General features: G+C 45.5%; 1 protein-coding gene across 1 annotated transcript in view; it reads left to right on the top strand.

Moving 5' to 3' along the window:
• DNER (delta/notch like EGF repeat containing) overlaps positions 1–25,539 on the top strand; it is a 194,480-nt gene that overhangs the window by 6,543 nt on the left and 162,398 nt on the right. The window contains exons 3-6 of the mRNA XM_077761381.1: positions 947–983; positions 1,874–2,173; positions 4,943–5,037; positions 7,675–7,841. Coding sequence (XP_077617507.1) covers positions 947–983; positions 1,874–2,173; positions 4,943–5,037; positions 7,675–7,841 — 599 coding nt within the window. The remainder of the gene's footprint in view (positions 1–946; positions 984–1,873; positions 2,174–4,942; positions 5,038–7,674; positions 7,842–25,539) is intronic.

Here is a 25,539-nt window from a genome sequence, read left to right as displayed (position 1 = left end):
CTCTGGAATAGTTCTTTTGTAGTGTCCGTGATAGGTCACTCAAGTGCTCCGGCCTTCTGTCTCTGAACAGTGACATGGGTTCAGAAAAGTCTTTCCCTGTTTCAGAGCTGTTGTGAGCACAGAGGAGATACTAGACAGCAGTGCTCTGTGAAAACTCTAAACGGCCACCAGAGAGGGAGCGCTAGGTATGAGGCTTGGTGGCCTCTGCGGCGTAGGCGGATGGCTGTGCTCTGAATTCTTTCTGCGGAGGACGCGCTGATGCACGCTGCACCTAGGGGTGCCTCTCTGAGGTCCGGCTATTGCCAGCAGCAGGCTGTGGCAGGGGACAACAGCCAGGGAAGCCTTCTCTGAGGAGGTGACATTTGAATACCGAACTTTGTGAAATGAAACAGTGAGCCGTGGAAAGCTTGGGAGAAAAGCATTCTGGCAGCGGGCTCAGCAGGTGCAAAGGCCCTGAGGTGGAAATGATCCTGGCATAGTCCAGGGACATAAAGAAGGTGAGGAGGGGAGAGTAAGGGAGGAGGGAAGAGAGGACATTAGGAGCAGGAAGGGGCCAGATCAGAGAGAGCTTTGTCTGACATTGAAGGAATCTGGGTTTTACTTTAAGTTGATGAGGATTATAAATATTTAAAATTATTTACAGTTTAAGCATTTTCTTCCGATACCAACCCATCTCCTTTTAACTGGGATTCTGTGAAGGAATCGCCAAGTGATAGGCAGAGAACATGGTGGTATTTTTGGAGTTTCATTTTTATTCAATCCAAAATCCCTCAATATTCCTAAGGGGGTTTGTTGGAAATTGTCTGACAAGGATAATTAGTAGGACGAGTAGCTGTTTTACCAGGCAGAATTCTTTCCATGTGTGTTTATGTGTGAATTCATTTCCACAGGAGAAATTGAGGGTCTCATTTCTCTGTAGTCTGATCTTTACCGAATTCTATTTTAGGATCAGCCCTGAGAAGCCAGGGGTACATCAGATAGAGGTCTGATTTTCTGTTCACAGAAGCAAATGATAATTGAATAAGCACTGAGAGCATGTCTGAAGCCCTGAGCTGTCTCAGGAGAAGGGGCTCATGATTTCACATTGTTTTGTAGCGTGTCTCCAAGTAGTAACATGCAGTGATTTACAGGTTAGCAAAGGGCAAAGAGACAAACACTTAGAAGCATTGTCACAATGTAAAGTCATGCAAGTGAATTTTTATCTTCCGCATCTTGCAAGGTCACGTTTCTCTGCGATCGCCTTCCGAAATAATGAGGTAGAAACTTTCATAAAATTCTGCTTGATGTAAGTGTCCACCATGCTCTCCTGTGGCTAGCCATTATCATGCCAGCCGATCGTTTTGGAAGCTTCTCATTAAATAACATCACCTTAGAAGGGGTGGAAATGGGCTTACATAGGTAAGCCCACCTTTAGGGGAGATAAGTTGGTTGGGCGGCCATTTCTCGTGAGGAAACCTGGCAGTGGTCCATCCAGGCTGGGGAAAAAGAGATCCCAAGTTTGATCTCTAGTATAATGTGTCATGCCTGCTCAAAATATTAAAGTTGTTCTCTTCCTAGTGAGCCTCAGTTTTAAATGTTTTTGCCTTAAATTCCTCTAAGTAACATGTTCCGGCAATTAACATTATTTAGAGGCGTGGGTTTGGGGCAGCTCTTCACTAGGTGTGTTCTTTCCGGCCACCTGTTATCTGTGGAAGGGCTAATGTCAGAGTGACCTTGGGAGGCTCCCCCACAGCAGCCCAAGTAGTTAGGGACTCTTATTCTTCAGGAACAGCATCTCCAAGAGCCGTGGCTCTGAGACACAGAGCTCACTTCCCAGCAATGGTACCACTTTTCTTACGAGGGAATAATTGACCCATTTACGGTCTCGTTTCAGCTTGTTGCGGATGCCTGCGCCAGCAGCCCTTGTCACCATGGTAACTGCAGCAGCAGCAGCGGCGATGGCTACCTCTGCATTTGCAATGAAGGCTATGAAGGTCCCGACTGTGAACAGGCGCTTCCCAGCCTCCCCGCCTCCGGCTGGACCGAGTCCATGGCCCCCAGGCAGCTTCAGCCCGTCCCCGCCACCCAGGAGCCTGACACCATCCTGCCCCGCTCTCAGGCGACCTTGACCCTGCCCACCTGGCAGCCCAAAACAGGGCAGAAAGTTATAGAAATGAAATGGGATCAAGTGGAGGTGAGAATGTTTGATTGCCGATGTTTTCATGTAAGAAACCAGTGAGGTTAAAATAATTCCAGAGGTTCCAGTATTGGCAGTAACAATGGAAGACCTTGAAGTCATGCTCTTGACCAACCAGGGGTCTAACGCTATTCCCGCCTTCACTCATGTGTAGATCTCTTTCAGTTACACAGAGGGGACTTTTCAATGATGACTGTTTAGCAGGCATAAAAACAGGAAGCAAGAAAAGGAAATGGATGGCATTATTTTCTGGAACAATATCCCTGCGCATTTCTGTGAGATCATCTTGGACTTGGCGCAGAGAGCTCAAGGAAGGGCCATGTAAATGATCGTATCACAGACCCTTCACCGCTGACCTAACTGTCCTTAATATCATGCCCAACTTCTTGTTTGTTTATTATGGTTCTATTTCTGGTGCCTTGCAGCCAATATGTTTTTACGAAGAGATGCTATCAGCGATTTCTAAAATATTTTGAGACTGCACTTGAGAATGAAATTTCCAAATTTGACTTATTTTAGCAATAATAAATTCCATTTATTGACTCGCCCAGTCTGGGTTTGGCTTGTGTTTTCAAGGCTCATCAAGAGTCTCATTTTGAGGAAGTTTCAGCAGATCCTTGAAGGCTGACATATAAATCTAAATTTGCTAACTGGGAGAGTTGAGGAACAAATCCAAATCATGATTTGGAAGTGATATCGATAGGGTATAATTCCGTTCCATACCTTGCATTTTATAGGACATCCCATGATTGTATATTATCGCAGGTTTTGTAGCTTAAGCAACAAAACACATAGATCTTTGTGTAGCAGTTTTAGAGTCAAAGAATGTGTCTAGAAATTTCCGTTATCATTGTAAAAGAGATGAGGTAGCATCTACTCTTTTATTTTCTTGGGTAATTGTAACCAGTGACCCATTTTTTTTTTCATTGCCACACAATTTATAAAGGCCGTATTCAGACATCAGGGCCGTGTTCGTGGCCTACACTAGAAAACTGCGGACGTGTTCTGATTTCAGACTTTTAACAAATGCTTTGAGGTTACGATTTTAATTCCTCTTTGCTGAATGACTCACCTCTTGAATGTGAACTAGATTTGATTCTACATTTGTCAAGGAAGTGTCCTTTAAAGAAAATTTCTCCCCAGCCACCCGCTTCAGTCTATTTATTTAAAGACATTCAGTACTGTAGATGGTAAATGTGAAAATAAATGCCTCGTCTTCTCGTCATGCTGTAGTTTCTTAGGCTGTTCAAGAAGCAGCTGAAAAGTTGCCAGAGGAAGATGTGAGTATATTTGGGTTTCTCCTTTCATGAAGTAGTGATGCTTCAGAAATGTGAAGCTATTTGGAGTCTTCAGGGATTAAAATTGACGTCACAGTTGTCTGTTAACACAAGTTTAACAAGTCGGACTTACATCTTTGACTATCCATGGTGGGCTTTCTCTCTGGCATTGGACTCTCAGGCCTTCTGGGCCATATATTCTAAGCACTGGGTGTGGGTGGATGGGCTGAGAATTTCGGTATTGGTCTCAGTTAATTCAGTGATGATGGATACATATAATACCGCCCCCTTTAATGTTTATTTATTTATTTTGAGAGGGAGAGAGAGACAGAGAGCACAAGTGAGGGAGGGTCTGAGAGAGAGAGAGAGAGAGAGAGAGAATCCTAAGCAGTCTTGACACTATCAGTACAGACCCCCACGCAGGGCTCGATCCCATGAACTGTTGAGATCATGACCCTAGCCAAAATTAAGAGTCAGACATATAACTGACTGAGCCACCCAGATGCCCCTAATACCAACCCCCCCATTTTAAAAGAAAAAATGTTTTTACATTTATTTGTTTTTGAGAGACAGCGTGAACAGGAGAGGGGCAGAGAGAAAAAGAGACAAAATCGGAAGCAGGCTCCAAGGCTCTGAGCTAGTGGTCAGCACAGAGCCCTACGCGGGGCTCAAACTCACAAATCATGAGATCATGACCTGAGCCAAAGTTGGACCCTCAACTGACTGAGCCACCCAGGCACCCCAATACCCCTTTGTTTTTACTCTACTGGGTGGAGACAGTGCTCACGGCATGAGGAATAAATGAACAAACTGGTCAGAACAGCCTCATTGGACACAGCTCAGGTGTTCACCATGTGTTTTCTGATGAATGCCATTATCTGCCCCCCCTCCCCCAGCTCCCTTTTGGTACACATCAGTGTACTACTTTTAGGAACATGCCACTTAAAAAATAAAGGTGTGGTCCACAGGGAAAAAATTAGACCTCTTCCCAGTCCCCCGGCCTTAGCATGGGCTCCTGAGACCCACTTCTGCACAGGACAGGGTCCCTCAGACCCAGGGCTTCTTGCCTCATGCCCGTTTTGAGGCTTGCTCTCCTAGCTTATACCTGCTGTGTGGAAGCTCGTCCTTGAAGCCTGTCTTCCTGTTCTCCAAGCACTGGGTCCCAGGCTGAGCACAGAGCAGAGGCCAATGACTGCCTGCTAGGCGGAAGAGAGCGGGGAGTGGACCCCTATAGTGCAGTATCCTTTGCATCAGTCATAGCGGTCCAGGAATTGGTAGACAGCTCTCAGGAAAGCTTGGGCACTTCAGGAAATCAGGTGGCAAAGCTTTCATTTTCTTTTGAGTCTGTCCAATGTCACCTGTCTTCTCTCTGTCTCCACCTCAGTGTCACCCAAAGGTAGCTTCTGGAATTTTGCTCTGTAATATTATCTTGTATGACGATCAACCTTGATAACTTGTTCCCCCCCACTTTTTTTTTTTTTTTTGCCAGGTGGTCCCAGATATCGCCTGTGGGAATGCCAGTTCTAACAGCTCTGCTGGTGGCCGCCTGGTAACCTTTGAAGTGCCACAGAACACCTCGGTCAAGTAAGAGAACTTGCAGTTACAAACCATTAAGATCCATACTGTGACCGCATGCTGGGTTGTGTCTATCCATGTAACTGGTCAAGTAAGAGAACTTGCAGTTACAAACCATTAAGATCCATACTGTGACCGCATGCTGGGTTGTGTCTATCCATGTAACTGGTCAGTCCAGTGAGAATCATGAACGGACTTCCATGTGTAGATGTGGCCTAAATGGCTCAAAATCCAGAAGGAGCTATTTCAGAAAAGAATATTGCAGTGAGGATCCAGTTGGGTGGAGATGTGGAACTGGATGGGATGAGTAAGGTGTGAGATAAGAAACCTTCGCTTCCCAGATGACTTTTGCTTCCAGAATTCTTCGGCGTCTTGTGATTTTTATGGGCTGTTGGTTAAATTCACGTGCATAAGTTGCCCCAATTTAAAATCCAAATGTTATCATTTTATCTGAGAAGGGAATGTTTTGTTTTTGTTTATTTATTTTAATACATTAACTTATTTTTGAGAGAGAGAGAGGGAGAGGCAGAGAGGGGGGCAGGGACAGAGGATCCAAAGCAGGCTCTGTGCTGCTGAGAGCCGAGAGCTTGATGCGGGGCTTGAACCCACAAACTGTGAGATCATGACCTGAGCTGGACGAGGACTCTTACCCAATCCCGGGTAATAGCATCAGAGAATGAGCAGTGGGAGATGTCCCCTGCCCCCGTGTAACTGAATGGCAATTTGCTGTCCAGTCTTCAGGGACTTTAGAAGACTGAGGGACATGTGACCCTGATTAACTAGTGCTCTGGATCAGCTCCCTGTTAAGGGGGCAGTAGGCACTTTAGGCCTCTTCTATTTATACAGAATTGTTTTTGCTCACCTTGCCTTTTTTTTTTTTAATGTTTGCTTATTTTTGAGAGAGAGAGAGTCAGAAAGTGTGAGCAGGGGAGGGGCAGAGAGAGAGGGAGACAGAGGGTCTGAAGCAGGCTCTGCGCTGATAGCAGCAAGCCTGATGTGGGGCTCGAACTCGTGAACCGTGAGATCATGACCTGGGCTGAAGTCAGACTCTCAACCGACTGAGCCACCCAGGCACGTCTGCCCACCTTGCTTTCTAAACAGTGGGGTCCCTGAAATGTTTGGAAGGAGGGCTTTGTTACACACAGCCCCTGCGTCCCCTCGGGCCTGGAACTCGGTCCGGTGGGGGCAGAGTCAGGATGGGCAGTGAGTGAACTGGGCACAGGGAAGTCCCCACGGGGAGGAAGGTGTGGCGTCTGAGGCAGCTCCCAGTTCTGCCAGCAGGGGGACCCCAGGCCTAAGTGTTCCATTGCTCGCAGCCCCGAGGCTCTGCTGTCCAGAGCTGGCTCTGGGGAAATCAGGGTCAGTAGTTTCCTTTACGTGTATGAAACCATCTAGCGCTTTCTTGTCTGGGTCATATTATCTTTCTTCCATAAGCCTTTCCAAATAGTTCTGATCTCCTATCCCTTTAAATAGTATTTTTTCTTTCCCAGTCAATAAGCTTGACATTCTCCAGGCCCCTCCTAGGCTACAGGACTGGGCAAAAAAAAAGCAGGCTGACTGAGGCTGAGCACGACGGGAGTGCGAGTAATCTCTGGGTGCCCTGAATTCACTTGGGAGGGTGGCTTCATTTATTCCTGAATTCAACCTTTTACCAAACCCCGATTGAACACCCTGCTGCAAGCCAGGAGCTCTGCACTCAGAGTGCTGATCTTCCCCGAAGGCGGAGACCTGGTTTTCCAGGAGCACAGATGGAGGAAGGGGCTGCTGCGGCAGTGCGGAGGTAGTCAGGGAGGGCCTCAGAGAGGAGGTGACCTGCGGGCTAAGCCTTGTGGGATGCCACTTAACCAGGCACTTGAGGAAGCAGAGATTGGGGGCTGGGAGGGAGGCTGAATGGGGAGGGACAGTGGCTCCCTGTCGCCGGATCGTGGGGCTGCGGGGACGTGGAGCTGCAGGATTTGACGTTGGAAGGGGAACTGAGGCCGAGGCTGATTTGCTTCCCGGCGTCTCATTCTTTGGATTTTACCCTGAAAATAAGAAGAAGCCAGGAGAGGCCTGAAGCATGGGAGGTGACACACTTTTGCTTACGTTGGCAGCACAACTCAGGTGGCCATCTGGGGACGCAGGACACATTTCTAGTAAATTCAGGCCGGACTCGCATTGTGTGGTTGTGGAAGGATTTGTGTCTGGAAAAACTCAGTGTGCCCTTTTATTCTTTTTTTTTTTTTTTCAGTGCCTATTGATTTTTGAGACAGACAGAGAGAGAGAGAGAAAGAAAGAGAGAATACAAGCAGGGGAGGGGCAGACAGAGAGGGAGAGACAGAATCCAAAAAAGGCTCCAGGCTCTGAGCTGTCACTACAGAGCCTGACATGGGGTTTGAACCCACAAACTGTGAGTTCATGACCTGAGCTGAAGTCAGACGCTCAACTGACCGAGCCACCCAGGCGCCCCAACCCTTTTATTCATGATTAACATGGTTACCTGAAGGGGAGTTACCTATTAGTGTTTTCTGTGGTGCATTTTTAAACAAGCGGGAGACCTTTGTGGATATACACGTCATTTTATTTTTAGTTTTGACTTGGACGGACTGGTTCTAAGATGAAGTTTTCTGAAACGGACTTTTGGTTTCCTTCACCCCTGTTTTTCAGAATTCGGCAAGATGCCACGGCCTCGCTGATTTTGCTGTGGAAGGTCACGGCCACCGGGTTTCAGCAGTGCTCGCTCATAGACGGAAGGAGTGTGACTCTCCTTCAGGCCCCAGGGGGTCTGGTCCTCCCGGAAGAGATGCTCGCCCTAGGGCACAACCACTTCATCGGTGAGTGATGCAAGTCTACCGGTCCACACCACGTCTGGTTCAACCCACCCTTGCTTTGGGGTTTAGGGACTGTGGGTTAGGGCATTTGGCTCAGAGAGTCTGAATTCTAGCCATCAACAGACTTGCCTCCATGTTAGGCGAGGTTTTGCTTAAACATCAAAATTGGCTTCTAAGATAACCTCCCCTGTGTGGCCCAGCCTGGAAAGAGCAGAGACTCTAGAATCCTGAGACTGGTGTATCCCAGCCCCGGGCGAAGCATCATGGACGTGTGAGCTTTGGCCCATTAATGTTCCGAACCTGCTTTCTTTTTGACGCTAGTCTGCTCGCTCTAGGAATTGGGGGCAACCTGAGGCACTGCACGTTGGTCTCTCAGAAAAACCCTGTTCTCTCTTGATGTAGACCTGACGTAGGGCCCCGGGCACAGCACCGCAGAAGCGATTGGCTTTATCTGAGCCTCCGACTCAACAAGTAACTTGAGGACTAACACTTGCCTCTGGGGCTCCTCTTCTTCACCCTCCCTTCCCTCGTGGGTCGCTTCTGGCTATTCACTCTCTCGAATATAGGAGAGCTGCAATTCATCCTTCCCTGAACTACCACATGCCCAGTTAGCTGTTTTCAGACTCCTCTGCCCTAGAGGAGAAATGGCCCTTCTTAAAGTGTGACCCCTACTGACTGCCTCCTGCTCTCCCAAGGGCGACCTCTGGGCAGTTTCCAGGGGACCCTTCCTGTCGGCTTTCTGACTGTACCCTGAGTCGTCTCTGTCTCTCACTCAGCACAGAGGGTCTCTGGGGTTGCAACATGTAACTCTGCAGACCAGTATTGTCAGCTGCTTTATTAGAGCCCGTTGCATCGCCTCAACTCAGAGACTCGAGCCCAAGTTCAGACTCCACCCATCCGAGTCCTGGGCGCCCAGGCAGCCCCCTGCAGCCTGCTGTGAATCCCTTCCCCCGTCCGACCCTGTGTTCTAAGAGTCCTCACCTGGAGAGCGGGGTGTGACAGCACCCGTCTCTCAGGGGTGTCGTGAGGGTTCAGTGGGATAATGGATGTGAAAGGGTAAAGTACAAATGTTAGATGATTCTAGATACTTTCTCTAGAATGTTCCGAGAGACGCTAAATATTTTGCTAAGTTAAATGGAAAAGCGTACAGCAAGACATATTTTCTAAGGTATATATTGGATACAGATATCATAATGAAGATGAACTGATGAAACGAAATACTCAGGTCCATATAACTTGTGTCATTTTTTCATTTGATCGCCCCTCCTCTGATAAGAAGGCCAGTTCCCAGTCTTTGGAAATCCAGCTGTGGAGTGGCTGAGGGACTTAACTGGGTGGAGATCTTGGTGTGGTGAACAAACATACTGGAAAAGGAGGGTAGGGCATTTTATTTCAGACTGGTGTCTGTTCAGATAGCTATTGGATTACAACATGATGTAATATCGTCCACGTCAGATCGAAATTTGACTCCCCACAGCATACTTCCCTGTCTGTGGTAACAAATTCATCTACAAGGATATAGTTTGTATATTTTGGTAAATAGTTTCAATTTTATTTGGTATTGATTTTGTAAGTTTTCCTTTTTAGTGGATTAAGCTGTCCTATGAGATGGGGCTAACATTTCACAAAAACGTATGTGCTATCATCACTCTTTAATTTTTTTTAATGTTTATTTATTTTTTGAGAGAGAGAGAGAGAGACAGAGAGAGAGAGAGCAGGGGAGGGGCAGAGAGAGAGGGAGGCACAGAATCTGAAGCAGGCTCCAGGCTCTGAGCTGTCAGCACAGAGCCGGACATGGGGCTCAAACCCACAAACTGTGAGATCATGACCTGATCTGAAGTCGGAGGTTTAACCGATTGAGCCACCCAGGTGCTCCCCCCCATCTTTAAAATGTTGTTAGTATTGCCAGAAGCTATTCATTGGAAATGTTAGCCTACCTGCCTACCTTTGATATTACGTTCAGTTGTAACATCCCTATAACTTGAGACTGATGTTGTAGGCAAAGGATGGAGTTTAATAAAGAAGGACTTTCTAGCATTAGTATAATTAAAAAAAATTGTTTTAATGTTTTATTTATTTCTGAGAGAGATAACAGCATGAGCAGGGGAGGGTCAAAGAGAGAAGGAGACACAGAATCTGAAACAGGCTCCTGGTTCTCAGCTGGCTGTCAGCACAGAGCCCTGACAATGAGATCATGACCTGAGCCGAAGTCGGATGCTCAACCGACTGAGCCACCCAGGCACCCCTAGCATTAGTATAATCTTATACTCTTGAGATACAAGGAATCTTCTGAACTCCAGCAGAAATTGTACTCATTTTTCTGACAAACAATTGCATCGAAATGTATTGCTCCTTAGAGGAGTAATTTTTGACATTTAATTTGGTATATTAATCACTAAACTAAGGAATTTTTTTCTCAGAAATTATCCTGGAGGTTATGACGAGGTGACAGTGATTTTGAGTCGCATGCTTTATTCCTCTAAGCTGCTGTTTTCCATTTGGAAAATTTGTGATCTGATGTCTTTAAGTTTCATAACTCGAACACATTCTAAGTATTGGAGCTCACAATCTTCTAGTGTTAGTTATTCTTTCTCAAGATGGGGGCAGTCTTGTCACAAGTTCTTTCTGAGGAGGATGGTTACCTACCTCCCAATGAACGACAGGCGGCCACACACTATCAGCTACTTCCTTTACGAGATCTTTTTATCTTAAAGGAGCAAGATTTACCTTCTGTAATCATCCTGGGAGTCTTATGCTTACCACATTGATGTGTGTTTAATGCTCCTTTTGTTTAATTTTTTTTAAAGAAGCTTCTTTTTTTTTAAAAAATATTTTTATTTATTTCTAGGAGAGAGAGAGAGAGACAGCGTGAGCAGGGGAGGGTCAGAGAGAGAGGGAGTCACAGACTGAAACAGGCTCCAGGCTCCGAGCTGGCAGTCAGCACAGAGCCCGACGCGGGGCTTGAGCCCACGAACCGCGAGATCATGACCTAAGCGAAAGTCGGACGCTTAACTGACTAAGCCACCCAGGCGCCTCTAAAGAAGCTTCTTAAAATGCTTTATTTTTACAATACTGGTCTCTCTAGACATGAATACGTTTTAGCTAAGAACCGAAGACCATTCTAAAGAGTACAAAGCCTTCATTTGACAGATAAACAAATGGATGCCAGTGCAGGTGGGAGAAAACTTCCGCCCCAAAGGGACAGTAAAGCTCCAGAGTTGTGGTGTTGTGTTTTAGTCACCAGTGCTTCTTTCTAGAAAGAGGGGCACTTGCAGGAAGTGACTGTGCCCTCTCTGCCCTTCATTTTCAATGGGTCTACATACAGAACTGATGACCAAAGTCTTTTAATATTTCTTTTAATTAATTAATTTATTTTTGAGAGAGAAAGAGAGAACATGAGCAGGGGAGGGGCAGAGAGAGAGGGAGAGCAAGAATCCCAAGCAGGCTCCATGCTGGCAGTGCAGAGCCTGCAGTGGAGCTTCATCTCACGAATCATGAGGTCATGACCTGAGCCCAAACCAAGAGTCGGATGCTTAACCAGCTGGGCCACCCAGGCCCCTGTGCAGCAGAGCAGAACAGTCCCTGTGTGTCTCTGGGAGACCAACTATTTATTTCCAGAAGAGAGAGAGAGAGAGAGAGAGAGAGTGAACAGGGGAGGATCAGAGAGAGAGGGAGTCACGGACTGAAACAGCCTCCAGGCTCTGAGCTAGCTGTTAGCACAGAGCCTGACGCGGGGCTCGAACCCACGAACCGCGAGATCATGACCTAAGCGAAAGTCGGACGCTTAACCGACTAAGCCACCCAGGCGCCCCTCTCCATTGCATTTTTAAAAAGTTTCCTCTCATTAACGTTGCCTTATGAATATTTATACCCTTTCATAGAAAGAAAGAGATGATCAAACATTTCACAGAACATACCTCTTCCTTCCGTGCCTCCGTGCGTCAACCTTTCCCTCCATGTCACCCAGTTTCAGTGTTTCTGCCTCGCCCTAATCAGCTCTGCTTTTCCTAAATGGGCTTCTTTAAACTATGTTATTTGCTTTAGGCGCTGTTTTGGGGTCAGTCACTAACTCAGCCTTTGTGTAGCGTTGTGGGCTCCGTGGCAAGGCGCCTGGGTGCTTGTGAGCAAACTGAGTGATTCATCTGCTCAGTGGTTCATGATCGGAAGGTTCCAGATAGAAAGGATTCATGGTGCCAGTTGTACTTCCATGATAAGTAGTTGCCAGTCTTCTGTAAGGTACTGTTTTTGTTCTTTTCACTTGGGGTTGCTTGGACACATTGCTGGATAGACCCTCTCAGGGATGAGGGCCCAGCCAGCCGTCCGGTGCGTGGCCTTTGCGTGAGAAAGCTGTTGGAGGCTGTTGCCGTTTCCTCAGGGTGGAAGCTCCATTGGACTCCTTTTCTAGATTTTTCTATCTGTGGCCACCTGCCCTTAGGCTTATCTCCCAGTACTTCTCTGTGGTGGACTCAGTCCGTCCATTGCCTGTCTCACCCCCACCTGGACCTCCCCCCACTTCATCTTATCTGTGCCTCAGACCCCCCAGATCTGAGACCTCATTTAAATTCTCTTTATTTGGAGTGGTAAAAGAGAAAAATGGCCAACCCCAAATTCTACTCTACCTGGATTCTGAAATCCTCTGAAAGTCTATTTATAAACTCTTATAAACACACAGACAACCGTGGAATATTCTCACAGTTAGTTCTTATTTGGATCAGAAAGCCCAGGTGGTGAGGCATGTCTGCTTTACCCATGTTTCCGTTTACCTGCCTGTTCAGAGAAACCCCACTTTTTCCTTCACACTTTTCTCTTTTATAATCCAGATCTGTTGTTACCTCAATCTGGCATTTTTCTTTCTTTCCCCTTCTTTGAAATTATTTTAACTGAAAATAATTCCCTTCTCATTCTTTCTTCTTCTTTTTATAAAATGTCTTTATGTTTGGGAGAGAGAGACAGACGGAGAGAGAGAGAGAGAGAGAGAGAGAGAGAATGAGTGGGAAAGGGGCAGAGAGAGGGAGAGACACAGAATCCAAAGCAGGCTCCAGGCTCTGAGCTGCCAGCACAGAGCCCGATGCGGGGTTCAAACTCACAAACCATGAGATCATGACCTGAGCCGAGGTTGGATGCCAGCCGACTGAGCCACCCAGGTGCCCCCTCCATTCTTTCCTGATGGCGGTCTAGCTACTCGTATTTGCCTCTCTGTCTTCCTCCATTCTCTTCCTCTGCCTGTAACCCACCATTTTTCTCTACCACCTTTTACCATATTTGTATCATTCTTAACAACGAGTAGTACATTTTTAACATCTAATTTGTTTCATAAAAATAAGTGCATTTTAATCCACACCAGTGGTATTTCATCTGTGACCTACTAAAAAGCTGCCCTTAGGACCTGAGATCCGCTTTACCTCCATGAAGACATGAGCAGTGCAAGCGGTAGCCCATAGCGATGTCCTTGTAAGACTTGGGCTCGCTTCTTCAGAATCACAGCTACGAAAGAGCCCTAGAAGTAACGACTTCCAGGTCTTTGTGGCTGACGTCTTAACCGGACGAGAAGTTTTCCCATTCCGCCAGCTCCCCACTCCTCCTGGGAGCGGGAGCGCACCTTACATTTCCTTGATGCTAAATTTCTAGCTTAAAAAGATTCTTGTCTTGCAAAATGATTTCTAGAGCAACACGTTCTCTGCATTTTCTTCCCTTGACGAGTAAGGACTAACGCGGTACTTCAGCGGGTACAGAAGGCCGAGACTTCTCCTTTGGTGAGCCTCCGCTGGTGCGGTGGTGCTTCGCAGCCTCAGGGTTTAGATCTTCATGGACTTAACTGATGATTGATCCTCACTGGCCTCATGATGTTTCCTTAGAGATACCCTCTTTTGTGGTATAACGGTTTATACGGACTTAAGAAAATGGATTTGAAAATGTTTTAAATTTTTATTTTCTTTTAGAGAGAGAGAGGGACAGAGAGGGAGGGAGAGAATCCCAAGCAGGCTCCACACCCAGCGCAGAGCCCAACGTGGGGCTCTGTCTCATGACTAGAAGATCATGACCTGAGCCAAAATCAGGAGTCGGATGCTCAACCTGCTGAGCCACTCAGGCGCCCTGACTTTTTTTCCTTAAATAACAGAATTTGCAATATACAAGCAACTGAGGCTTTATTCTTAGGCAGACGTTCCTAATCGGGGCTCAGTTGGACCATGGTTTTGTGGTAGCCGTGGGAGTCAAAGGTCACTTTTGAGAATCCCATGAATCTCCTGAAAATGCACTGCAGCTTTTAATGTGTGTGTGCGCATCCTTCTGAAGACGGGGCGAAAAGTTCATTGAAAGATATGTGAGGGCAGAAATTTTAGAGGCGCTTCACTTTAAGCTGTGGGTGTGATCCCCTGAGGATACGTATGCTTTTCACCATCCTCTGTTCATTTAGTGATGTTTCTTTCGACAGACTTACCTGCTGCCTACATCTTCCTATCAAGGAACTTAACGTTTATTTAAGGCAGCAGGACTGTGGGAAGTACTCGGTCCTGTGTTAGTTTAGAAAATACACTGTGTATGCCTCTCATTTCCCAGGCACTGCGTCAGCCTGGAAATGCAGATATGACTCAGGTGTGTTCTCGGAGTGAACAGGACAACAAAAGCAGAGACGAGTGCTGTGGACAAGGAATGTGAAAAGTGGCTCAGGAGTCCGAGGAAGGGGCAGCCGTCTGCCAGGGGAGGTAGCGCAGGCAAAGTGCTCTCCGTGGACGTACGAAGTGCAAATATATGGCATTTTGGTGGCACGAGAGTCTGTGTCATTAAGATAATTCAACAATAGTGCTAGAAATTGATTAATGGCCATCACAACTGGGAATAAAATTTAATTTCAGCAAGCGTGTGATGGCAGATCCCATCCATTCCTCCAACAGCCTCTCACCTTGGATATGAATACATTTTTGTAAAGTTAAGGGCTCCAGGTACAAAATAAAAAAATATCTTATTTCCTGGGCTCTCTGTTTATCTTCAACAGGCAAAGGAGGGACTTTCTAGTCTTTCATATGGATTTCCAGGTAGTCCTTTGGACTCCTTCATGAAAGCTCTATTTTCTTATTCCTGACTCTTTTCTAATTCCTCTCTCTCTCTCTCTCTCTCCTCCCTCTGAGTAAACTATTCCTGTGAGTGTTGACCTTTAAAATATGTTTCAAAAGCAATTCATCTGGGATTGGAATGCTTTATCCAGGATGAAGAGCACAGTTTGGGGGAATGTGCTCCGAAAAGACAGGGGACAGACACCAGAGGCCACACCAGTTGGAGTAAAGGGTGGTGGGCAGTATTCGCAAGGGAAGAGTTCCCCATGAAAAGTAGGCACAGGAGACTTCTTAGCCTCGTAGCTTGGCCAGAGAGCTTCCCGAAGCCATGCGTGGTGGCCAATATTCATTTCTTTTGCGTGTGCCTATTTTAGCGATTACAACATTAGGTCTCTAGATAGAGATCTTTATTTAGCCATTTCTTGATAAAGATAAATAGGTAGGGACCCCCCCCTCCCCACCTGCTGAGTTTCTCCATCTTCTTTCTGGCTGGCTCCCTGCTCTGTGTGACCACCCCCACCCCGGCCATGAGGCCATGTGAGGCAGCCAGCCGCTGGCTCCCTGTGGAAGACTCAGCGTGGCAGGGAAGGGGTGGGAAGAGGAAAAGGGCGGGTATAGACCAGGACTTATCAGAAGGAAGGAGTCCCATGTGGAGTAAAAGATGCTTAGCATACATTTTCCTCCTACTTGTTGGAAAAGCTCACTGGGAAATGCGGAACCAAATTGGTATTTCTTGCAACTGCGAAGATTTTATGGCCTGCTTATCTCTTCTCTGCACACTTTTTAAATTATATTTTTCCTGGCTCTGATGTCCATTTTAAGTTGTATTTCACTATTTAATGGCATATATTTTCTGTGAGCTCCTCAGGTCTTATGGAATAAGTTAGGATATTCCTTTATACTGGTTGGGGGACTTAAAATTTTAATCTATCCCTTAACTGTGCCTGGATAATACCTTCATGATTATGAAGTGTTTTAGGACCATTAGAATATTTGCATCCTGGCTCTGACCAAGCGAAGGAGGGTTGGTTTTTCAGAAATGCTATAACCATCGTTCCCCTCGGCAGGTTGCTATCGGATTAGTTTCTAAAGTTACCCCCACGTTCTGGCAGTCAGACCAGACCTTACTTAGTTGCACCAAACCTTTGGGCTTCCTCTCTTTAGACTTTCTGCAGGTCATTCTCAAACACGCAGTATTTTATTAGCTCCTATTGGTAGAGGTGGATCGAGTATACAGCTTGTCATCCAAATCTGGGTTTCTGAGATCTCGGGACCCTTGGCTGTACCATGAGCTGGAATCTTCTGGTCTAAGCCCCCAGGTCCTGAGCCTCCTCTAGCCTTCTGAGTGAAATCTGATTTCTTGTAAGCATAAGGTCCCACTGCCCCGAGTCCCCTCTTCATGACTGCCACCCTGTCTGACTGCTGTCCCGTGGTAGGTCTCGTCTCTGTGGTAGGGACTCTATCTTCATGAAATTCCCAGAAGTTCTGCCCACCTATTGGGTACTGAAGCCAGCCCAGAGTGGGGCTGTGTTTTCCCTGTGGGTTGAGTTGCTGGTTAGCCTTCGTAGATGTTCACCTCACCCAAACCTGCATGTTCCCATTTGTTCTTATATCTGGCATCACTTTTCCCCCAGCTATGTCTCCTTCTGCTTCTTTTAGCTCATGAAAGTTTTGCTTTACCAGCCAAGTCTCACTTTGTCCTCTGACAATCATATTATCAGCCAGCATCACATAACATAGCATCTGGATGCACTCTATCCTCTTATCTATGTATGTTGATTTTATATCTTTTAATTAGCCTGTAAATTTCTAGGGAGAAGGGACCGTATCATGGCTCCTTGTATAATGATGGCCAAATGGCAGCCACCTGACTGATTAAATTTTGCTCACATGTAACAGTTATTTTGCTCAGTAAATGCCAGGGGAAGAAATTTCTAGTTGCAAACGTCAATCTTAAGAACGCTTTGTAGGGTTTTGGCAGCCTTACGTCCATGACATTTAGACTTTCCTCCCATTATTACATTAAAACTATTTTAGAGGATCAAATTCAAGAAAGAAAGAAAAGGAAGGAAGGAAGGAAGGAAAGAAGGAAGAAAGAGAAAGAAAGAAAGAAAGAAAGAAAGAAAGAAAGAAAGAAAGAAAGAAAGAAAGAAAGAAAGAAAGGAAGGAAGGGAGAGAGGGAGGGAGGGAGGGAAGAAGGAAAGTTCTTCATTTCTATCATTCTTTCTTCTTTCTGTCATTCTTTTGGGAATGCTACATTTTACATTTTGTCCTTAAAGGTGTCTTGCTCTGGGGGCCTGGGGTAAAGTAGTCAAAGAAAATTGGGAAAAGGATGGCAGTTATAAAATCATTAGCATCTTCTTTTGCTAAAACCTTAAGACTTAACAAGGAAAATGCAAATATCTCACCTTTTCATGGTCACCGTAAAACCACAGCTGGATGTGGTCTATTGAACTCCCTGCAGTAGAGAGAAAAGACACTTGGAAGTGTTCAAATAAAAAGCAATAGTTGGAACAAAAGTAGGGGACTGGTAAGGCTGCCCTGAACAGCAGAGTTTGGATAAAATTCTTCTAGCTCCCATTTGCCTGATTGGAAGATTTCTGTTAAATTAAATTTTACTTAAATCAAAACATTTCTAGGTTATTAGCAATCATGATTATTGTTTTTCAATATTTTTATTATTGGTATTGAATACTAGAATTTGTTTTTATTAGGTGTCCTTGCACTTCAATGCCTTGCTCGTATTTTCCTAAATACTGGCATGATCAGCATCACGGATCCATTGGTACCTATCAATTGTGGTGATAAACTAAGCATTGTTAACAAAGCCACATTCCATATGGCCTTGCGTGGTCCCTAGAGTTGACAGTCTGAGGTTCCCGGAGCCCCACTGAGTGTTGGTTGCACCGGCTGCGGTGGCCTGAGATGTTTCTCTTACCCTCCAGGACAGTCTGGAATCAGGCTTTGAGGATAGCAGATTGCTGGTCGACCCACAGACCTGGCTGGTCCACATCAGATTCCTTGACAAGCTCCTCAGGTCGTTCTTTCACACCCTGTAGTTTGTGCAAATCCTTGGAACTCACCAGGAAGTAAAGGACAACCACGTGACAGAGTAGAATGAGCCCAGGTCTGTGCCTCCTAGCACGACTGTCTGTTACAGAGCTGCTTCTTAGATTTCAAGCATCAATTTCTGAATTTAAGAGAACAAAGAGACTTCTGGTAATTCTCCTATTATGTGGGCCTGATGCATCAGGTGGATGGTTTGTTTGGTTTTGAGATGCAAACTCAAGGTAATGTCTTCATAACCCTAAATTCTCCCTTTCTCCCTCCTCCTTCAGCCTTTTATTAAAAAAAAAAAGTAGCACATTTTTCTAATAGATTACTTTGGAGAAATTAAGTGGTAAGGAAAATTATCTTTATATTGTAAAGACTTTCTTGTTAACTCTGAAAAGAAATACATTACTACTGGGGCGCCTGAGTGGCTTAGTCGGTTAAGCGTCCGACTTTCGCTTAGGTCATGATCTCGCGGTTCGTGGGTTCGAGCCCCGCGTCGGGCTCTGTGCTGACTGCCAGCTCAGAGCCTGGAGCCTATTTCAGAGTCTGTATCTCCCTCTCTCTCTGGCCCTCCCCTGCTCACGCTGTCTCTCTCTCTCTCTCCTAGAAATAAATAAAAATATTTAAAAAAAAAAAGAAATACATTCCTACTTAACTGATAATAGTTTTAACCCAAATCTTATCCACAGAATTTGATTGAACTGTTTTTTTTTTTTTTTCTTTTAACTTAGAGACACACCTTCTCAGGGCTTTACCAGTTTACTGGCAAGCTTTTCTTAGCTTCTGTCCATGCAAATTTCAAGTAAGAAAGTAATTTCATTAATTGCTGTGTTTACAGCCAAGTTTCTGCCCCTCCATTTTACCTCTTTTTCTTCTTTCTAAGGGGGAGGGAGGGGAGAGAGGGAGTGTGGGAAAGAGAGGAAGAAAAGGGGAGGTAGGGAGGGAGAGATTGATTATTAGGGCTAAACCCTGGGACTATAATGTACTCTCTTTTGTAAACTTTGAAGGCTCTGTGACAGTAGATAATCTAAGCATAGATAATATTCACACTAATTTTTGGTAAGAGGGACACATCCATATGCTGTTTGGTTATTTGCCCTCTTCACTTCATGTGCCACTGACATTCTTTTGTGTGAATAGCCTGCAGTCTTCCTCGTGGCTGTAGACTGTTCCAGCAAATCAATGTACTGTAATTTATTTCATGTCTTTTGCCTTTTCAGATGGAATTTCTAGCACTGTTATAGCCTTGTATTTATATCCTTTCTGATGATTTATTTGGGTTAAATTTCCAGATACGGAATTTGCTGGGTCAAAGAGTTTGTATATTTTAATAACAACTTTCATATGTGTTATCAAACTGTCCTTAAGTTTCTTCCAATTTTCACTCAGGACAGCCAGTTTATCTTTGAAATAGCACAGTGTCCCCTTTCCACCCACTTGTGGCTAGTGGCTGTGAACTCGATTCAGCTTCACATTTACATACACCTCTTAACAACTGCCTTAGCCATTTGAAACGTTCAGGGATCTCTGCAAGGTAGAAAATGGTCATTAACAGTTTCCAGAGAAAGGACAGTATACAAATCTCTTTAAGCAGGACATATACAAAGTGCTTACACATCAGAGTCATAGTAAACAGAATCTTTTCATTATATTATTGATTTTGTACATGTCCAAGTGGCATCAAATGGTGGGGGGAGGGGAGATGGGGAACAAACATTAGTCATGGTCCCTGCCACACACTCAGGTTCTAGTCACATTTCTCCTGCTTAATGTTATACGAAGAACATTCATATTCCAGAAGGCTACAGCCCCAATTCCACTTCTATCTCCTCCTCTTAGATTCTTTTGCTTTCCCGTTTCTATATCCTGGAGGTAGATGTTTAAGTTTCATCTATGGCAGTTTTTTTATGAGGTCAGAATTATTCCGTGAGAACGGGGCAAAGGATTTTCCAGAAAAGACAAACATTTTGAAAACCCATTAGGGATGCTTTAGAGATAATGACTTGACTTTGACACAAGATCATGGTAGTCGTAACTGTTTTTCACAAAGCTCTTGGGTCTGAAACTCAGAGCAGCAAGTAAATGGGCCAAAATAGGGCATGTCAGCAGGAGAAAGCTGTCTAGTTTTTGGTGAGGAGTATAAATAATTAGGATTGCATTTCAACAAGTCTTCCTTTGCTTCCTTTTCTCTAATGCTCTCTCTGACATTTGGGTTTTGAATGCCAAGATATTTTTGGTACTCACATACATCCCTAACAAGCAATGTGCTCATGGTTATCCTGTTTTAATGCCATAATTGTGACTTTGACCTACAAAAGTTATATTTGCTTGGTAGACAAATGGGAAATCTCATTAAATAAAAACACTGACAAATACTGTTTGGCTACATCAGTAATAACAGACGCCAGCCTCTGGAACGCGACTGTGTTAAAAAAAAACAAACACCAGGGTCTGCATCCTCTGCTCATCCATCCACATCTCTGTTTACCATCAACGAACGTTTATTGATTAATTACCACATGTAGGACACTGTGCTCAGTACTGGGGATACAAAGACATAGAAGGTTCCAGTTCCTGAATTTGAGAGATTTTAGGCTCCAGGCAGACGGGACATACTCATGTAACCCAGGTAACTCTTACTGTCCCATGGTTCAGTCTTTTTTTTTTTTTTTAAATAGTTTATTGTGAAGTTGGTTTCCATAGAACACCCAGTGCTCATCCCCATAAGTGCCCTCCTCCATGCCCATCACCCCCCTTCCCCTCCTTCCCACCCCCATCAGCCCTCAGTTTGTTCTCAGCATTCAAGAGTCTCTCATGGTTTGCCTCCCTCCCTTTCCCCCACTATTTTTCCCTTCTTTTCCCCCATGGTCCTCCGTTAAGTTCCTCCTAATCCTCCTATATGTGCAAACATATGGTATCTGTCCTTCTCTGCCTGACTTATTTCGCTCAGCATAACACCCTCAAGTTCCATCCATGTTGCTACACGTGGCCAGATTTCATTCTTTCTCATTGCCATGTAATATTCCATCGTATAGATAAACCACGTCTTCTTGATCCATTTGTCCGTTGATGGACATTTAGGCTCTTTGCATGTTTTAGCTATTGTGGAGAGTGCTGCTATGAACATTGGGGTCCATGTGCCCCTAGGCATCAGCACTCCTGTATCCCTTGGGTAAATTCCTAGCAGTGTTATTACTGGGTCATAGGGGAGTTCTCTTGTTAGTTTTTTGAGGAACCTCCACACCGTTTTCCAGAGGGGCTGCACGAGTTTATATTCCCACCAACAGTGGATGAGGGTGCTCCCAGTGTTCAGTCTTGTTCAGATAGTCACGTCAAATAAACCCAGTCCAGTAGTCAAAAATGGATTAAAACACTTGGAATCTTTATTCATGTTTTTGAGAGAACACAAATAGCAGTGGGAAGAATGCATTCTTATCACGCAGCAAAACTCTTATCAATCTTCCCTCCTCCTCGTTGCTCTCTTAACAGTCTCCATGTGTTTAGCACTGGCCTTGTGAAATTCTCTCCCCCCACTCTCAATGTCTATCTCCCCCCAAATCTCAGTCCACACCCAGACATTGAGACTTTTCTTGTCTTTTTTTAAAATTGCCTTTCTGGCCCTTTCTTCCACATATCAGTGTAGTGTCTTGGATTTGTTTGTTGGCTTTTAGTTCCTCTGTCTTGTCTATTCCTGGGGTTCTCCACTATGAAGGATTTGCCTGGGAACTGACCCAGCAAGCAAGTCCTTTCCCTTTGAAGCAAGAGTAAGGGGAAGAGTAAATACTCATACAATAAGTAATTGCTACTCTTGTTAGATATTAATGATTTTGAGATGATAAGGAGCACATGAGGAGATAAATGAGACTATAGAAAGTGTGCATTAAATATTGGATGAATTTTAAGGGCTACATGAACTCAGAAGGGAAGAATAATCACCCAGCAGAAAGTTCAGTCTTTGGACTTATATATTTTGAGCCTGGCCTTGAACTGAGGAGTAGGTGTAAGGGGGAAACACATCAGGGTAGGGGGACTGGTATGAATGACAGTGTTGGTGGGGAGATCGGTGAGGCTGGAGCAGTGGATTTCCATCAAGAAGTGAGCCACGGAAGACTCGAAAGAAGATAGGAGGTAGGAGTCAGACTCTCCAGTGAAGGAGATGGAACACAGCTAGGGGCAGTGGTGCTGGTATAATACGGTGATCGCTCTGGACTAGATTTTGGCGGTGAGCGTGAACAGCCGATCTGGGGGGTGGGGGGTTGCCGCAGATGGCAGGTCAGCGCGTCCTAGGGACATTGTGAAGGTAGATTCTCTAGACATGATTCCATGTCAGGGGAGCAAAGAGAGAGGCAGAGTCAAAAGTGACAGACATCAGAGGTTTAGGTCGTAGGCACGGTGAAGGCAGGGGACTGAGTGTGGCCTGCTGCACTTGCTGCAGGGCCTGGGGCCTTTATGTATTATGCAGTGCTTACCACAATAAGTGTCGTTATTACCTGTCACCACACAGCCTTATTTCAGCTTTTTGTTTGTTTTTGTTTATTTGTTTGTTTTGAGAGAGAGGGAGAGAGTAGACACCCACACAAGCCGGGAGTGGGGCAGAAGGAGAGAGGGAGAGGGATATCTATCTATCTATCTATCTATCTATCTATCGAGAGAGAGAATCAATCTTAAGCAAGCTCCATGCTCAGCACAGAGCCCAACCCTAAGATCGTGACCTGAGCCAAAATCAAGAGTCAGGCTCTCAGTGGACTGAGTCACCCAGGTGCCATTCAGCATTAATGAACCTACTCGTATGCTGCACTTCTCATCTCTGTGACATACTCATTTTATAACTGAGATAGTTGTATTTTAAGGAGCATTTCCTTCAGAATATTAAAGTGTGATTGGCTTCTACTGACAAAGCCTGGTTCCAAAGCTTGGATTTTACACTAGGAAGCAGGCAAGGGCCTCCCATGAACATTAGAAATGGAAGCCAGAGGGGATGCATGAAGTAAGTGGAGATTAAGAGGTACAAACTTTCAGCTATAAAATAAATGAGTCACGGAGATGTAAAGTGCAGCACAGGAATATAGTCGATAATATTGTAATAGTGTCGTACGGTGACAGATGGTGACCACGCTTAGGGTGAGCATAGTGTAAAACACACAATTGTTGAATCACTGTGTTGCACTCCTGAAGCTAAAATAGTCTATGTCAGCCATACTTCAGAAATATATATTAATGTATACTAAGAATATATTCTGTATCTTGACCTTGGTCATAATTACTAGAGTTTTTATTTTGGGAAACCTCATTGTATTTTATTGTATGTAAATTATGCCTCAATAAAGTTATTTTTTTTATTTAAAATTTTTTTTATGTTAATGATTTTTTTTGAGAGAGAAAGAGAGAGAGAGAGAGAGAGCAGGGAGGGGCCAGAGAGACAGGGAGACACAGAATCTGAAACAGGCTCCAGGCTCTGAGCTGTTAGCACAGAGCCTGATGCAGGACTTGAACCCATGAACCGCAAGATCATGACTTGAGCCGAAGTCAGACACTTAACTGGCTGAGCCACCCAGGAGCTGCTAAAGTTCATTTAAGCAAAGAAACGGAAGCTGGGAAAGACCAGAACCCACTTGCTGTGTTGGATCATTTTTTCTTTGTTTCAGATATGAACAGAGGTTCATTTCTGTTTTGTTTTGGGGCCCCCACACTACACGCTGTGATTTCTGTGAGATTTTCCAGCAGTGAAGGCCGTCTGTTCAAACAGAGTCAGACTGGGATCTGGGGCAGTAAAGGCTGCAAGAAAGACAGATAGAATGTTCAATTTGCTACACTGAGTAGCCCTAGAAGGAACTGACAGTCAGATAGCGTTCCCAGGACTTCTGTAAAGACGGAGACATAAAGAGAATCTGCTCTGGACAGATAAGCCCTCTGCAGCCCACTGAGCTGCCAGTCACACAGAGTTCTAGAACTTAGCTTTGAGAGGGAGCTGCTTGGGAGCAGGGGCAGTGTGTGTTTTCGTCTTCCTTGGTGCGCCCCGGAGCAGGCTGGTGTATTGATTGTGGGTGGTTGGTAATGAGGCCTGCCACCCAGACTGGCCTGGGGCCCTGTGTTCAGGGCGGCTCCTGGGTGAAGCTGAAACCACTTTGCTTTGTGGTCACAGCGCTTAGTGTTTACTCCGTCCGCCAGAGCGGCAGTGGGAGGCCAGAGGGCTTTGCTAGGTCACTACCAGCTTTCTTTGCTGGGTTCCTCGTTTCTCTTTGCTTATTTGTCCCTCTGGTAACCTCGCGTTTGCCGGCACCCCACGCAGGCACTGGGCCCGTCCTTTCTCCCTCTCTCCCTCACCACCTTCCTCTCTTCTTGCCTCCCCGAAATATTTAATTTTTACTTATTTAAAATATTTTTAAGTTTATTTATTTGAATTTTTTCTTTAATGTTTTGTTTATTTCTGAGAGAGACAGAGACAGTGTGAGCAGGGGAGGTTCAGAGAGAGAGATACAGAATCTGAAACAGGTCCAGGCTCTGCGCTAGCTGTCATCACAGAGCCCGACGTGGGGCTCGAACCCACGAACCATGAGATCATGACCTGAGCCGCAGTCAGATGCTTAACCGACTAAGCCACCCAGATTCCTCATAAGTTTATTTATTTGAGAGAGAGAGAGAGAGAGAGTGAGTGAGCAGGGAAGGGGCAGAGAGAGGGGGGAAGAGAGAGAGTCCCAAGCAGGTTCTGCATTGCCAGCACAGAGGCCGATGCGGGGCTCGAACTCCCGAACTGTGAGATCATGACCTGAGCCGAAACCAAGAGTCAGTTGCTTAATTGACTGAGCTGCCTGGGAGCAGCCCCTCCCCAAAATATTTATTGAGCACCTACTGAGCTGGGTGCCTGCTTGGCGCTGGCAATAGAGCAATGAAGAAAACAAATAAAAATCCTTTCCCTCATGAATCGTGTGTTGTGGTGGGGACCTAGGTCGTAACGATTCTGCAAATCAATAAAAAAGAACCCTGTGCTGAGACTTGTAGTTGATAATAAAAATCTGGCAGTGTGGGCAGTGTGGATCACTACCTTGAAGAAAGATAATGAGGCTGAACTATTAACTAGGCAATGGGGGAAACCCTTCTAGGCAGAAGGCCGGAACTGCATGTGCAAAGGCCCTGTGGCTGGAGACAACGTGTAATATCAGAGAAACTGCAGCAAGGCCACAAGGCTGGAGCTTTGAGAACAAGGGCGAGAGAGGTGGGGATGTGGCGGACAGGTGGGCTAGGTCAGGTGCACTGGGCTGTGGAGGCCACCTTAAGATCTTAGCAAGGAGGAGCTGTCGAAGGGAAGGAAGTGGTAAGCACATTCATCCCGTGGATAGTTCCTATCGAAACATACGCAGTTTAACGTGGCAGAAAAGAAGTCATCCTTAAGACGACACACCTGGCAGTTGGACATCAGGAGGAACTAGCAAAACTGCAGGTGTTTTTGGCCACGTCCCCAGAGATTCTGATTTACTGGGTCAGGCTGCCGGCAACATAACAGTTTGTTAAATAAACTCCGTAGGTGATTATGATTGTAAGTGTTTGTGAGCCAGATAAGAGAGGGGCAGAGTGGTATAGAACTTTCTGGAGCTCCA

The sequence above is a fragment of the Crocuta crocuta genome, unplaced genomic scaffold (assembly GCF_008692635.1).
Source record: "Crocuta crocuta isolate KB4526 unplaced genomic scaffold, BGI_CrCroc_1.0 scaffold516, whole genome shotgun sequence".
NCBI lineage: Eukaryota > Metazoa > Chordata > Mammalia > Carnivora > Hyaenidae > Crocuta > Crocuta crocuta.
This window is presented reverse-complemented; position numbering and strand designations above follow the sequence as displayed.